We start from the raw sequence: 16,348 nt of genomic DNA on the forward strand, positions 1-16,348 counted from the left end.
AAATTATTTCGCATCCTCGCGGCGCGCCACGGCTCCCCCGTCAACTTTGCTTCTGCCTCTCGCTGAGCTGGAGTTCAGCAGTCGATGGGAGAGCGATCAGAGATCGATAAATCGCGTCTACACTACATGCGATAAATTGATCCCCGATAGATCGATCGCTACCCGCCAATCTGATGGGTAGTGTAGACATACCCTTAGAAACTAACAAATTTATTTAGGCATAAGCTTTCGTGGGTTTTAGCCGACAAAAGCTTATGCCCAAATAAATTTGTTAATCTCTAAGGTGCCACAAGGACTCCTCATTGTTTTTAATCATTTTTGTCACTCTTCTCTGGACTCTCTCCAATTTGTCCACATCTTTCCTGAAATGTGGCGTCCAGAACTGGACACAATACTCTAGTTGAGGCCTAATCAGCACGAAGTTGAGCAGAAGAATTACTTCTCGTGTCTTGCTTATAACACTCCTGCTAATACAGCCCAGAATGTTATTCCTTTTTTTTGCAACAGTGTTACACCGTTGACTCATATTTAGCTTATGATCCACTATGACCCCCAGATACCTTTCTACAGTACTCCTTCCTAGGCAGTCATTTCCCATTTTGTATGTGTGCAACTGCTTGTTCCTTCCTAAGTGGAGTATTTTGCATTTGTCCTTATTGAATTTCATCCTATTTACTTCAGACCATTTCTCCAGTTTGTCCAGATCATTCCAAAGCACTTGCAACCTCTCCCAGCTTGGTATCATCTGCAAACTTTGTAAGTGTACTCTCTATACCATTATCTAAATCACTGATGAAGATATTGAATAGAACTGGACCCAGAACTGATTTCTGCGGCTTGGGTGTCAATCACTACACCAGGTGCAGGCTCACAAAGAGTCCTTCTGCTCTTGTTCCTAGAGTGCTGAAAATAAAAAAAAGATTGTGAAATACTGACTTTGTAAAAACTTTACATTTACTTTGTATTCCCAGATATGTGGGACGGACGGGCTGTTGAGAGTCAGCAGCTGAGAGAAAGAACTCTTTGTTGTTCTTTTCAGTTGGTGGGTGCCATGGGAATTTTGTCACTAACTTCAGTGCAGGGCAGGATTGGACTCTTGGAGCCAAATATTTCAAGGGGCTGAGCACTCACTGATGGTGTGTTCAGCAATCCCGTGCTTGAGCCACATTTGTAATAGCTATTTATCTTGATCTACGCATATACTTACAAGAGTTTCAGAAAATCTCTAATAAATTGCATACATCCCATTTTTATTAACATGTTTCTTTATGAAAAATGGATCATAGAAGCTGATTAGGGTCTCATGTCAAACTCCGGAGAACACTATTCAGAGACAGTTTTGCTGATGTATCATGTTTTTGGTTTTTTCACACCACATTTTCATTAAGGACAATATTCTGAAAAATCTCTGTGGTGTGAGATGTACTGGCATTTTCTTGCATCTTATTCCTCTGTTAAAGGGAACACTGTCAACCTGAATTTTCAAAAGTGACTACGTTCAAAAAAAGCAGTTTTAGGGCTGTGCCTACATTAGAAAAATTAGGACCAGTGATTTACTACCGGATCATCTACATCTGTATTATACATATGCCATTGAAACGATACACTTAGAGGCCTGTCCTGCATTAGGACCTGTAAACCAGTAGCAGCAAAAGTATTCTGGTGTTTGTATACCAGTATCATCTAATACTGGAGGTCATAAAAATACCTGAGCTCTGTTGACCTGAGTGGCTTTCAGGATCAAATATTAAATCTATAACATCATAATAACTGGACAGTTAATTACTAAAGGCTTATTGTCTATCACAAAATTATTGCAAAAGAATTTAGGGCTCAATTCTGCTCCTAGTGCAATCAATGGCAAAACTCACATCAACATAAATGATGAGGGCCCTACCAAATTTGCAGTCTATTTTGGTCAATTTCATGGCCATAGGATTTTTAAAATAGTAAATGATTTCAGCTATTTAAATCTGAAATTTCATGAGGCAAATTGTAGAGGTCCTGACCCAAAAAGCAGTTTGCAGGGCAGGAGGGGTTCAGAAGGTTATTATAGGGTGGGTTACAGTACTGCTACCCTTACTTCTGTGCTGCTGCTGGCAGCAGGCTGCTTTCAGAGCTGGGCAGCTGGAGAGTGGTGGCTGCTAACCGGGAGCCCAACTCTGAAGGCAGAGCCACCGCCAGCACCAGCACAGAGTAAGCATGGCATGGCATGGCATTGCTACCCTTACTTCTGTGCTGCTGCTGGGGAGGTGCTGCCTTCAGAGCTCGATGCCTGGCCAATAGCTACTGCTCTCCAGCCACCCAGTTCTGAAGGCAGCGCAGCAGTGGCAATACCGCAACCCCCATAAAATAACATTGTGGACTCTTCCACACACACAACTCCCTCTTGGCTCGGGACCCCCAATTTGAGAAACACTGGTCTCCCCCATGAAATCTGTATCGTACAGGGTAAAAGCACACAAAAGACCAAATTTCACAGGGGGAGACCAGATTTCACAGTCTGTGGCGCATTTTTCATGGCCATGAAGTTGGCAGGGCCCTATCAATGATGTGGGGCAGATCTCCCATAACCTCGCAGGCTAACGTGTGCAGATGGAGGTGCTGCAGGCCTGTGGTGTCCATGAGACAACAAAGTCTAGGCAAAGCTCTTAGTTCACTAACTTGAACTAACCGCGACACGCGAGCAGACCCCTACGCAGCGTCACCGAGTACCATTCCCGGCGTGCAGTAAGTCCCGGCTGTGGGAGGGGTGGGGAGAAAGGATGCGGCTTTGCACGTTGAGCAGCTGGAGTTTCTCGAGCTAGAGCCGTTTCCTGGGCTGTAAGACCATCGCTGTTTGACCCTCATGGAACATTCCTGCCCTTTAAACCCCACCGAGGGATTGTCTAAACGGGGCTTGTACCAGCCGCCTCCCCGTGAGCGCACTTGACAGTGGTACAGTCCGGATTCCGGAAGTGCCGGTCCGGGAAGGACCAATAGGAAACTAGCCCGAGAGGAATTCAAACTCTGGCGGCCGTTGCAGACGCAGGAGGTGGCCGGTGGACGCGGTTGGGGCTGGGGCGCTGAGGGGGCAGCGGTTTGTCCCAGCAGCTCTCCGCGGCGTGATGGCGGAGGAGGGAGCCGTGACGGTCTGCGTGCGGATGCGGCCGCTCATCGCCAGGTGACTGCGGGGCACCGGAGCCCTCTCCCCGTCCCCCGGGCTCAGTCCTGCCCTGGGACCAGCCCTTGCCCGCTCTGCAGCTGCCCGGCGCCCGCCCCTCTGGGGGCCCTTCGATCCCCCGGGAAGGGGCGTCCGGCCCTGCCCCGAACTGCCCCCGGCGGGGCCCGCCCGGCCCCAGCCTCCGCCCGCCCGCAGCGGTGGGGGAGCTGCGCTCAGCAGGCCCAGGGAGCCGGTGAGGGGCGGGCCGCGCAGGGGACGGGGGTTGTGCGCCCGGGTCAGGCGCTCAATGCCGTGGCAGAGCCGGTGTTAGTGCGGTGGCACTGAGGGCTTGGCTACACTTGAGAGTTACAGCGCTGGGAGTTGCAGCGCTGGTCGTCTAGCTGTGCAGGGCCAGCGCTGGTGTGTGGCCACACTCACAGCTACCAGCGCTGCAGTGTGGCCACATTTGCAGCGCTGTTGGGAGTGATGAACGCTGGGATAGCTGCCCATAATGCAAGTGGCAGCAAGGGTGCTTTTCAAAAGAGGTGGGTGGGGTGCAGTGTGACAGGGAGCGGGGGAGGGGGGAGAGTGGATTTTTGGAGCTGACACTGTGTATCAGCTCCCTGCCTTGCAAAATCAGAATTTTCCCGACCCCTTACGCTTAACTGCAAACAGCCTGCAGACCAGATAAGCAGCTGCTCCAACGGACTCCCTTTCTCCCCCCTGCCCCCGCAGTTTCTATTCTCAAGCAAACCTCATCCCCCTGCCTGCCTCATTCACAGCAAGGTAGTGGGTTTATCTCATTTGATCAGTCAGTTACAGATTGATCACAGCAAACAGGAGCTGTGTTTGTTTTTTAGATAAGCAGCTCCCGGAGCCCTAAGTTCACAACAAAACAAAGAGAGGCAGCATAACAAAATAAAGGGAGTAATTTAGTTAAAAGCATTCTGGGATATCTCCTAATACCCTGGAGGTCAATAACAGCGCTGGTGTGTGGCCACACTTTACGAGCAGCGCTGTAGCACCAGTGCTGCAATCATTATACTCCAAGCAGACCCAGGTGTACAGCCAGCGCTGCAGCCAGGGAGTTGCAGCGCTGGATGTGCCCTGCAGGTGTGGACAGTTACTAATTGCAGCGCTGGAAAGCCTCCACCAGCGCTGCAACTCTCAAGTGTAGCCATACCCTGAGCAAAAGCGCCTGTAAACGCAGGGGGACGGCGGGGGGTAGTTACAGCTGGGGCGGGGTCTGTGGTTCGGGGCTCTCGGCGGATTCAGGCCGCTGCTGCTTTGCTGACCTCTCTGGCTCACATTTTGAAGAGTAGCTTTTGCAACTGGAAGGGGTGAAGGCTTGCCAGCTGAGCTGCTACGAGCCAGACCTTTCCTAGGTTTGGCGCCTCACCTGGGCATTGCCCCAGATAATGGGGAGGTCTCATTTTAGTTAAGTTCACTGAGTGTCTGGTTTACTCTTCAAGCCTTCTGTAAAAAGGAGGTGTGAATAGATCTGGTGCCTCTTATGTGTTGGGGGAAGAAATTGACGAGATATGGCAGGATTTGGAGACCCAATATGATGCTTTCAGAAGAAGTGGGAAAGACAAAACCTAGGTAAAGAGGCAAAGAAAGCAATGTGCCATAAAGCTGGAAAAGGATGTCAGGGTCTGTAGGGAGAGGAGAAAATGAGGAAGCAGACACTGACCACAAAGCAGGAAGAAAAGAGATGAAAAGAGGGCAAAGTAGAATAAAGAAGAGAAGATGAGACCCAAAGTATGACAGGCATAATAAAACTTCTAACAAAGGTATGAAATAGAAAGTTGATGTGGTGAATTACAGAGCACAGCTGTCTTATTCCTTAAATGGTTAGAACAGTTTTTGGCTAGTGGACTGATTTTTGGGCTAGTAGATATTGGATAAACTTTACTTTGCTTCACCTCTGAGGTTGGTCTTTTGTTTCATTTACTGAGAGAAGAGTCTGGATTGCAGCAACTTATTCATGTTATAAGCTTGTATGCTGGAAAACAGGCTCATAGATGCACGAGTCAAACGTGGAACTTGTGTGTTCTTGAGTGGATGTCGTAGGTAGGTGGCAATGATTTATGCTTCTAATCTATTTATGAAAATATGTTCAGTTAAGCTGAATATTACTTACCTAGCACTAAGGGAATTTCTTCTTTAAAAGAACTTCATTTTGTACACATTTTAACATTATTTCTGTTCTGATCTCTAATTAGATTAATAAAATATCTCTTGTTCCTTTTTAGAGAAAATGAAGCATCTGGAGATAAAGTACAGCTTCATTGGAAAAGTGAAAATTGTACAATTTTACAAGTGGATGGTACAAGAGCTTTTAATTATGGTAAGACCTTAAGGAACATCTATCTATTTAGGCGCTTATATGGCCCTCATTACTGTTGTATCTGATCTCCTGACAATCGTTAATTTAATTTTATCCTCAACACCGCTGTGACTGACTGAACAGGATGTGCAGTATAGCATGCTTCTCAAGGTTGCTTGAAGATCGCTAACTGTAGAGAGAGATTGCTGGCCAGTGACTCTCATGTGTTGTATTGTTCATTGTGATGTGACTTTTTTTTTTACGGTGCTCTGTTCTATGAGAATAATAAAACCCCTGTGTTGGGAAGTATAATTGCCATGTTAGAGATGGAGAACTGTGGCATGGGCTAGAGCAGTGGTTCCCAAATGCTTCTGTCAGCTTAGCTAATGTCATTCAGGGAGGTGGTGTGACTGTGCCCTAAGATTTGTCCAAGGAAGTTGGGCATAATCAAGAGCTGGATCAGATCTTCAAGTCTGACTTAAATGACTTCCCTTCCTTCAGATCACAGTAGATAACCTAGTAATTATGGTTATGCTATTTCACTGTTTATAGCATTTTTTCAGCTCTATATCCAAGTTTCCTGCACTTTACCTATTACATTGTTATATTCTGGTTTTGCTTCAGTTGGTTTTAGGCAATCAGTTAATCTTGCATAAAATATTTTGGCATTATCCTGCAAAAGAGTTGGTTTTGGGGCATCAAGGTCTCAGTACTATTGGATCAAAAGCTGCCAAAATTGAGTATGAGCGGACGTTCATTTTTTCTCAACTCATTGTGCAGCTTTTTAAAAAAAAAATTCTTTTTAAGATTGCGTCTTTCATTCGAATGACAGCACCCAACAAGTATATGAAGGTGTAGCTGTTCCAATTATAAAGTCTGCTGTCCAAGGATATAATGGTAAGTTTTTTTCATATTGTTTTTACGCTTACCTTATTTGTAGAATGTTTTGGGTAGTGATCAGTTAACATTTGTTCCTCTTTCTAGGCACTATTTTTGCCTATGGGCAGACTGCCTCAGGAAAAACATATACAATGATGGGGAGTGACAAGTCTATGGGCATTATACCTAAAGCAGTTCAGGATGTCTTCAAAATTATTTGTGAAGTAAGTAATACAGCTAAATTATTGTCACTTGGATTCTATACAAAAATATTAGGAAGGGGGCTTGGTAACAGGGGACTTCAGACGGAAACAAGTTACATGTGGTATCGTGTTGCAGTACTTTGCTGTGATACATATCCTTGCATGAAATTTGGGAAAGCTGTCCCCTGGCACTAGTAGCAGGGATGCGATCCATGCAGATCCCCAAGCCAGCTCTCTATTTCAATATCTATTTCCCATTGAACCTTGATTAAAACTTTAAATAAAATATCAAGTTCAGTATCTGGTTGTTATGAAGACTGGGTCTCATATGCATTGGATTAGTACACTCTAAACTCACCTCACTAAAGAATTTTTTTTCTAAAAGATGAAAAACAGACGGTGGAAGAAATACTTAGCGGAATCACAAACTACAGAGCTTTGCATAAGAGGTTCAGAGACTCCTAGATTAATGGTCCCTTCTGGCCTTCAAGTGTCTAGTCTGGCTTGCAGAACACAGGCCACAAGTGTTCTGGGGAGAGGATTTGTGAGGAGGTGCAATGACTAAATAGTGAAAGCTGGAGGCATACTTTCTGTGCAGTGCAGCAGCAATTACAGTACCTTAGGATGGGTGTGCATTGGAAAAGCATGCCAAGAAAAAAAAACTTACCGCACCACTTAAAAGTGCCATGTGTGTTTCATGTCCTCAGAAGCTAATGGGGGATGGCCATGGTTATCTCCAACTCAGATGTGCAACACTGGCAGCCCCCCTTGTACTCAAGAAGCAGTACTGTTTGCTTCATAGGCATGTGCATCCAGACCTATAGCCTGCAGGCTGACAACTGCACCTGTGTGGAGCCCCATTGAAGTCAGTGGGGCCTGGGCACAACAAGCTTCAGTGTAATGCAAGATATTCCCAGTGCCATTTATGGATTGTGGGAGAGGGTGTTAATAAATAATGGTTTAGTCTATGAATTTGACAGCATAAGAGCACCCATTTTTATGAGAAGTCAGAGGAAGATATAAACTAAAAAACTAGTTTCCAAAACATGATGCTTGCTTGTGGTCTGAAGAGCTAGTAGGTTACATGGTACAGGATGCTACTTCCTCTCTCATTGCAAAGAGCCTTAGGGCCTGGAAAAGATAAAACTGGTCATGGGTACCAGAGGCACCAGTGGGATTTAAGCTGTTAGCCATCAGCTGGAGATGACTGTCTGGGCGGGAGCAGGGAAAAGGGAAGATGGCTGCTGGAAAGTACATTCAGTCAAACAGAGGAAGAGGACCAGATGGCTGGAGATAAGGCAACCAGATAACAGGGAAGTAGATGTGGAGAAGAGAGCCACTCAACAGGGGATTAGGTTTAGAAGAAAGAGCAGGAGAAGGTAGTCTAGCAGCAGGGAAACGTGCAGAGGGGAGAACTAATATCCAGCTCTTAATTAGTGTTTTTCATCAGTAGGTCTCAAAGCACTTTACAAAGAAGGTTAGTATCATTGTTCACATCTTACAGATAATGAAGGGCAAAAATAGAGTACCAGCTCTTTTTTTCAAAAAGGGGTGAAATACCCATTGCATTAAAGATAGGTTAAAACTACACAAATGTCTAACTACTTTTCCTTGCAAGTAATTATAGGACTGTGTACCAGAAGGGAGATGGTGCGTATTTGCAAAGAGGAAAGGAAAAGTCAGTGAAACAAGCTATGTAAAGATACATAGTCCAAGACGATGAAAAGAGCTGATCATCCTTTCATTAAAGCACTTTTTTTTCCCCTCCCCTCCAACTTCTAATCTGATGATGTTTGTCTTTAATCTTTAGATTCCAGGTAGGGAGTTTCTGTTGAGAGTTTCCTATATGGAAATATACAATGAAACCATAACAGACTTACTCTGTGACAGCAGGAAAAACAAACCTCTAGGAATTCGAGAGGATGTTAATGTAAGTAAATCAAGGTGGCATAAGATACTTTATTTGGTTTTATTGTTGAACTTGTTTACAAATTGATACAACAAACCACCTCTGTGGGCATGGTTTCAAATCATGAGATGCTGATCTAAATGGAGTCCATGGCTCAGTGTTTGCCAGATTGTGTAGTCATGTAATCTTGACTAAAATAGATTAGACTAGAAGGATGCTGCAGGGCTGGATTTAGGTGCCATAGGAATGGTTCTTTGAGGTTCCTGTGGATATTCTCATTTGAGTTGCACTGGCAAGTGCAACTCAGATGGCGGAACCTTCTAACAATGCCTGTTAGAGTGCTCACAGGCCACTTATACTCCACCCTTGAGCCTTCCTGAACATTTTATGGGTGAGTGTTAAGGGAGGTGTGACATCATTTGCTGCCTCAGTTCCTTCCAACAGCAGCAGATACATGTGAACCTCTCTGGACCTGGAACCCTCTAAATAATGTTAGTGCCTTTTTAAGAGATACTTGAGAAGTTAGTCTTCATTCTGGCTTCCAGTTTAATGGCCAATCCAAAGGTGAAGAGACCTGGTTTTAAATACTCCTGAGGGAATTCTGCACCAAAAAATTAAATTCTGCACACAATATTTTAAAATTCTGCAAATTTTTATTTGTCAGTAAATGTGGCTCCAGCATGGCAATGAGGAGCACAGGCCACTGGCTTCATTGAGGTGGGAGAGCACCCTGAAGCCCCCACTCCCCGGTACAGAGACTCAGCAGTGAGGATTCGCCTGACCCTGACACAGTGTGAGGGCTGTGCCTGCCCCAGAAACACCCCGAGGCCCTGTCCCTCTGCACCAGATGTGGGTGGGCCGGCTCAGCCTGGCAGGATCCAAGTGTGGAGGGGCTTAATGTGGGGGAGGATCCAGGTGTGGGATGAGAGGTTTCTGTGTGGGCAGCAATGGGACTCTGCAGGGGATCCAGGTGAAAGTGGTTGGGTCGGGAGTGGGAGGGGGGGGCTGGAGGAGGACTCAGAGGAGCAGGGGTTGGGTGCTGGGGGGAGTAGGGGTTGATGGGGTGAGGGTCCAGGTGCAGCTGCTTGTGGATGGGCGGGGCTGGGTGTGGCTACAGTTGTGTGGGATTTGTTTTGTTTGTTTCCCCAGCATCATTACTGTGATAGTGGAAGTTCGCTGTGCAGATTTGCAGTCAGGTCACATACAGGAACAATGATTCTCTCTAGCTAAAGAGGAAAGCTGCTGCAAATTACCCTCCTCTACTCCCAAGAAGTAGAAGAGCTTGGATGGGCTCTCTCATTTTTGTACAGAGACCTCTTTATGCACCATCAGGTTCAACAACACTAGATAATAGATGGAATTCAGTTCCAGTTTAGCTCATGAAGCCTCCATTTGAAAGTATGGCTGACTGTTTATTATTCCATTTATCTATTAAAATTAGGGCTGTCAATTAATTGCAGTTTTAATCACACTGTTAAACAATAATAGAATAACAATTGAAATGTAAATATTTTTGGATGTTTTTTCTACATTTTCAAATATATTAACTTACAACACAGAATACAAAGTGTACAGTGCTCACTTTATATTTTTTATTACAAATATTTGCACTTTAAAAATGATACACAAAGTATTTTTCAATTCACCTCATAAGTACTGTAGTGCAATCTCTTTATTGTGAAAGTGTAACTTACAAATACAATTTTTTTTTGGTTACATAACTGCACTCAAAAACAAAACAGTGTAAAACTTTAGAGCCTACAAGTCCACTCAGTCCTTTTTATTGTTCAGCCACCTGCTAAGACAAATAAGTTATCTCATAGGAGAGAATGCTGCCCACTTCTTATTTACAATGTCACCTGGAAGTGAGAACAGGCGTTCACATGGCACTTTTGTAGCCGGCATTGTAAGGTATTTATGTGCCAGATATGCTAAACATTCATATGCCAGGACATGATTCCATACTCATGATGCTCTTTAATAAAATAATGCATTAAATAAATTTGTGACACAATTCTCTCTCTCTCCTTCCCCCCCAGCCCCCCGAGTTCAATGTCTCTTGCTCTGTTACCCCCACATTCTGCCATATATTTCATGTTACAGTAGTCTTGGATAATGACCTAGCACACATTGTTCATTTTAAGAATACTTTCACTGCAGGTTTGACAAAATGCAAAGATACCAATGTGAGATTTCTAAAGATAGCAACAGCACACGACCCAAGGTTTAAGAATCGGAAGTGCATTCCAAAATCTGAGAGGGCTGAAATATGAAACATGCTTTCAGAAATCTTAAAAGAGCAACTCCAATGTGGAAACTACAGAACCCGAACCACCAAAAAAGAAAATCAACCTTCTGCTGGTGGCATCTGCCTCATGATGATGATAACTGTGTCGGTCCATACTGCTTTGGATTGTTGTCGAGTAGAACACATCATCAGCATGGACGCATGTCCTCTGGAATGGTGGTGGAAGCATGAGGGGATATATGAATTTTTAGCACATCTGGCATGAAAATATCTTACAACGCAGGCTACAACAGTGCCATGTGAAAGCCTGTTCTCATTTTCAGGTGACATTGTAAACAAGCAGGCAGCGTTATCTCCTACAAATGTAAACAAACTTAGCTGGCTGAGCAAGAAATAGGACTTGTAGGCTCTAAAGTTTTTTTATTTTTTTGAGTGCGGTTATTTTTTGTATGTAATTCTGCAACTAAGTTTAATTTTCCTGACAAAGAGATTGCACTACAGTATTTGTATTAGATAAATTGAAATACTATTTCTTTTGTTTTTTACAGTGCAAATATTTGTAATAAAAAATAAATATGTAGTGAGCACTGTACACTATATTCTGTGTTGTAATTTAACTCGATATATTTGAAAATGTAGAAAACATCCACAAATATTTAAATAAATGGTATTCTATTATTGCTTAACAGCGTGATTTATGGCGATTTGTTGTTTTAGTTGCTTGACAACCTTAATTAAAAAAGCAGTTTTAATTGCCATAACATCAGCCAGGGGAGTGAGTGAGTCACATGCCCTAATGGCAGATTTGCGTTCAGTGTATTTCACAACGACAAAAAGTGGAGTTTTTCACCCTAACCCTAGAGTCTTACCCAAAGTAGTAGTAGTTTTTTTTCCCCACGTTAACCAAACTATAAATTTGCCCATTATCTTCCCTCAACCACACATTAGTAAGGGTGAATGAAAGTTACATGCTCTCAACACTAAGGGTTTGCTTACACAGAGACTGTGGGTGGTGAGTTGGTGCCTAAATCGACAGCACTCTAGCCTGCTGCACACTAACTGGCCATGAAGACCCTGCTCCTGTACACTAAAAGTCCTATGTAACAGCAGTATGTCAAAGCACACTATTGGACCTGTAGTGTACAGAGCAGGGTCTTTATGGCTAGTTACTGTGCAGCAGGCTAGAGTGTTGTAGATTTACGCACCTGCTGGCCGCACACTAAGACTTCCTGCAGAGAAGCCCTAAGAGGACCCTAGTGTACTATCTAAACAGGGCTAAGGCATTTCACAGGTCTCCCATCTTCTTTTTTTAGGATCACCTTTATGATTGTTTAATCCACCTAAGGTAACGGTTGTGAAGTGATAGGCAGACAATATATAGAAGAAAGTTATAAACTAGATGTCATTTTGGTCCTTGCTAGGATTTAAATCATAGACATTGCTATAGCAGAATATCTCCATTGCATGCTTTAAACATGTCCCATTCACAGCAACCTGTTGGACTGCCACTTTGAGCTCTGTATATATACTTACAAAACACAATGCTTTAGAATCTTGGGCCCAGAACAAATGCCATTTGATAGGGCAGCACTTCAACCCTTATTCAAGTAGGACCCTGAGTTCTACCCTCAGCTGATGAGGTATCGCTTGCCAATCTGACCCATGAGTGGGGAATATGCAGAAGACTCTGAAAGAAGAAATTAAAGTTACTTATGGCAGAGTCCAAAATGGAATCTGCCTATTCACATGCCTCACCCACCTTCTCCTTTTCCTCGGGTTCTTTTGAGCTCATGATTTTGGAGAGGTGGTGTAAGGAACTGAGATGGCATATAGGGCCATGCCCCCTTTGATATTTGCCCTTGGAAGGCTGAGGGAAAAGTAGGATGGGTATGTGAATGCGGTTACTGGCCCTGCTAGAAGAAGTTTTCACCGTCTGAGCTGCACTTGCTGGCACATCCCATGAGAATGGATATACAAAATCCTTTTTGAAGAGGGCAAGTTAGAAGTAAGCAAGCTTCATGTTGTGCCTAGAACTATTGCAAAGCTGTAATCAGTCTTATTTTCTCTTTTCCTAAGCATCAGAATTTATTTATTCTCTTAAACAAAACATATAATCTTGAGCAGTGTGGGAGCTTTTTTGAAGGGGAGAGGGGCTGTGAGTGTCTAAAACATTTCTACAAAATCTGACTAACTTCACACCTTAATTTATTGTTAAGGTTGCAAAAATGCATGTGCATTCAGCACAAAAAAGAACCTACATCATTTCCTCAGAGTTGCTTTAACACACTTCACCATCATAATACTTTCAAAAGGGGTATACTCTCCACCACGTTTACACATACATCGCATAAGTATCAAATTAGAGTTGTGGCCAATACAGCGTGAGCGGTAGTAGCATTAATGGAGACATCCTGTTGCTGTCTTCAATTTCACTATGCTAAAGTTTTGTTCATTCTCCTTGTTAATGAACACCATTTGTTACATTAACTGCTTTAGCAAAGCTGGTGGAATGGGGGTGGTCTGCTAATTTGTATGGGGCACAAAATGTAGATCCTCCACGAATAGTGCCTTTGAAATTTTTATTTCTCAAACCTCGAAAAAGTACAAATTCCCTTGGAAGATCTAAAATCCAGAGGACCTTTCCCTGACAAATCATATACATTTTAAAATGCATCATATTTTTGGATCTCAAATGTTTGACATTGTCTCCTTAAAGTTACAGTTGAAATATATCGGCATAAAAATTTGCACTGACAGTGTTCTGACTTTATTCCCTGTGTGTTTGGAAGACAAATTTGTCTGTCTTCAGGCTGCTGTGTGGCTTTCATTAATAAATTCAACTGAAAACAGTGCTGAATACAGTACACACATCTATTTCTCATTTATTTTAGACTTGGGTGAAATTTGTCTTTAATTCTGTTTCTCTTGCAGAGAAACATCTACGTGGAAGATCTGATCGAAGAGGTGGTTGTTACTCCAGAGCAAGTCATGGAATGGCTCAGGAAAGGAGAAAGTAGGATGATTAGCCTCTCCATTGTTGATGCAATTTTAAAACACATGACCACTGTCCTAAATTTAATACATGGCTAAAACTACAATCTCATAAAAGCTATTATTTTAGTGTATCAGTTAGACTAGTTTTGCTTACAATCTTAATATTGTCTGGAGCATATGGGATTTTGGATAACAAATACTTTATTTTGACAGAAAAACGACACTATGGAGAAACAAAAATGAATGAACACAGCAGTCGTTCTCACACCATTTTCAGAATGGTAGGTGTCTGTATGGTAATTTTTTTATGTGTTAACTGAAAAGATGTGCAATAATCTTATGAGGCTTTCTTCTTTTAGATTATAGAAAGTAGGGAAAATGACCCTGCCAACACGAACTGTGATGGAGCTGTAATGGTATCTCATCTGGTAAGTTATGTTTGAAAAAGGTTGTCCGGTACTAGGTAGGCATTAATGTGGAAACTTACAATTTTAAAAAGAGCTAAAATATTGGACACCACTAAAATGAAATCCTAAAATCAGAGATTCTCTCCCATCATATTGAGACTGAAACGCTCTGAATGGAAAACTTGTGTGAAGGAGAAATATTGAACTGTTTTAAGACTGTATAACAATATATATGTAAAAGTCTACTAGATATTGTGCAGAGGCTGTGATGCAAAGTGTCCCCAAAGGTACTACTTTGCATCCACTACTTGGGACTTCCTTAGGGGGAGGGAAAAACCCTGAAGGGGCTTAGAACTCCTACATAACCCCTTCTGGCTGCTGGGACAGAAAGGCGTATGACATGGGGAAAAAGGGGAAATCTGGTTGAACACCACAGTTGCCATAATTCTTCATAAGAACCTCTATCAGTTGGTGCAAGATAGTGCAGCTTTCAGGAGCCAGGTGGCCTCAGGACTAGGAACATAATGGTGGCTTGCAGCCCCTCTTGCTGACAGATTCAGTAGCTGTTGGCTGTGATCCCTTTTGTTTGATGGATTGATATTAGCAGTATGGCAGGGAGTCAAAGGAGGGAATGAATATTTGGTCTATCAGTCTGTATTTGGGACTCTGAGAACTAGATTCTGTGCGCAATTCCTATTTAAATCCTCTCTAACATCTTGACAAACTACTGCCTACTCTCTATTTTCTGGTGAACTGGTTAACAGGGAGGTAGTCACTAGTCATCTCTAATTTCTCCAGTATCAAACTTCTTTGACTATTTGCATCTTGATCAGACTAGTCTGATAGTAGTGGGCTATCTTCAGGTAATAGCCTTTTCTTTCAAAGCACTGGGTCTGTCAGCAGCCTTTGATACATGATGATGATTATTGGTGGCTGGGTTGTATTCTTTGGTGGAGTTCGGTCAAGTATATCCTCAGTTTTTGAGCTCTCTCCTGAAAGCGGAGGCCTATAAAGGTGATGGCTGGTTGCTAGGCATCAACCAAATCACCATCAAATGATACTGCAAGCACATAATCCCTGTTACCTACCAGTTGCACCACATACAGGTATAAGGGATTATGAGAAAATATTGGTATTTTGGTACTTGACTTCTTCTGTTGACCTCTTAAATTGGATGTGGGGGAGATGAACAGTTGGTGTAGGCTGAATTAGGAGGAGGATGAAGGTAATGCTTATGTATTAATGGAAACTGAGGACCTGGCAGATTGTTTATGCACTTCTGTTATTCAGGGTGAAGAGAAGGAGATGACTGCTTGTGAGACAATCTTGTGTTTAATGGGAATTTATATGCATATTGAAGAGTACATACTTTAAAAGTTGCAATGCAAGTTTACTAATAGTGATCGCAATATTGGTATTTTAAAGCCATTTTCGCCATGCAACTTAGAAAAATACTGCCCTCACTGTGTAGTTGGTATATTACTATAGAAATGTCAAAGGCTTAACTGAACTTGGATTGAAATTCTTAGCATAGATTTAGCGTTGAGATCATTTTAAACTGACTTACCTGCAAACTGTGTCTCATGAAATCTTTAATGAATTTGCAGAACTTGGTAGATCTGGCAGGCAGTGAAAGAGCTAGCCAAACAGGATCAGAAGGTAGGTACAGGGGCGGCAGGTTTGTATAATTTTTGGTGGTGCCCAGAATGGGTGCAAGTCCTCTTTTCCCACCTCCCCCCACACACCTGCCCAAGGCTCTGGGAGAGAGTTTGGGTGCAGGAGGGGATTTGGGGTGCAGGCCCTGGAAGGAAGTTTGGGTGCGGGTTCTGGGATGGAGTTTGGGTGCTAAGTGCAGGCTCTGGGCTGGGGATGCAGGAGAGGGGTGCAGGCTCTGGGAGAGTGGCTGCAGGCTCTAGGAGGGAATTTGGCTGCTAGGTGTGGGCTCGGGGCTCGGCCAGCAGGGGGCCAGCCCCCCGATGGCTGCCAGCGGGGGGCCGGGAATGAGGAGTTGGGGGGTGCAGCAGGCAGGCTGCCCCGGGGCTGGGGCAGGAGAGGAGGACTCCCCCCACCCAACCCTCTCCCTGCCGGCAGCAGCACAACACTCACCCAAACCCCCCACCCCAGGCTGCTGCTCAGGAGGTCTAGCCAGGATAAGTGACACCCCCGCTCGGAGTCGCCTGCTGTGGGGTGTGTGCCATGTGCTTCATCACTCCGCAGGTGCAGCAGCCGCCTCAGCC

General features: G+C 43.8%; 1 protein-coding gene across 1 annotated transcript in view; it reads left to right on the forward strand.

Moving 5' to 3' along the window:
- Positions 1-3,107: 3,107 nt before the first annotated feature.
- The window catches only part of CENPE (centromere protein E), a 77,789-nt gene continuing 64,548 nt past the window's right edge, over positions 3,108-16,348 (forward strand). The window contains exons 1-9 of the mRNA XM_045018536.1: positions 3,108-3,163; positions 5,398-5,492; positions 6,279-6,368; positions 6,456-6,574; positions 8,364-8,483; positions 13,642-13,723; positions 13,918-13,985; positions 14,064-14,132; positions 15,719-15,770. Coding sequence (XP_044874471.1) covers positions 3,108-3,163; positions 5,398-5,492; positions 6,279-6,368; positions 6,456-6,574; positions 8,364-8,483; positions 13,642-13,723; positions 13,918-13,985; positions 14,064-14,132; positions 15,719-15,770 — 751 coding nt within the window. The remainder of the gene's footprint in view (positions 3,164-5,397; positions 5,493-6,278; positions 6,369-6,455; positions 6,575-8,363; positions 8,484-13,641; positions 13,724-13,917; positions 13,986-14,063; positions 14,133-15,718; positions 15,771-16,348) is intronic.

Source organism: Mauremys mutica, chromosome 5, assembly GCF_020497125.1.
Source record: "Mauremys mutica isolate MM-2020 ecotype Southern chromosome 5, ASM2049712v1, whole genome shotgun sequence".
Taxonomy (NCBI): Eukaryota; Metazoa; Chordata; order Testudines; family Geoemydidae; genus Mauremys; species Mauremys mutica.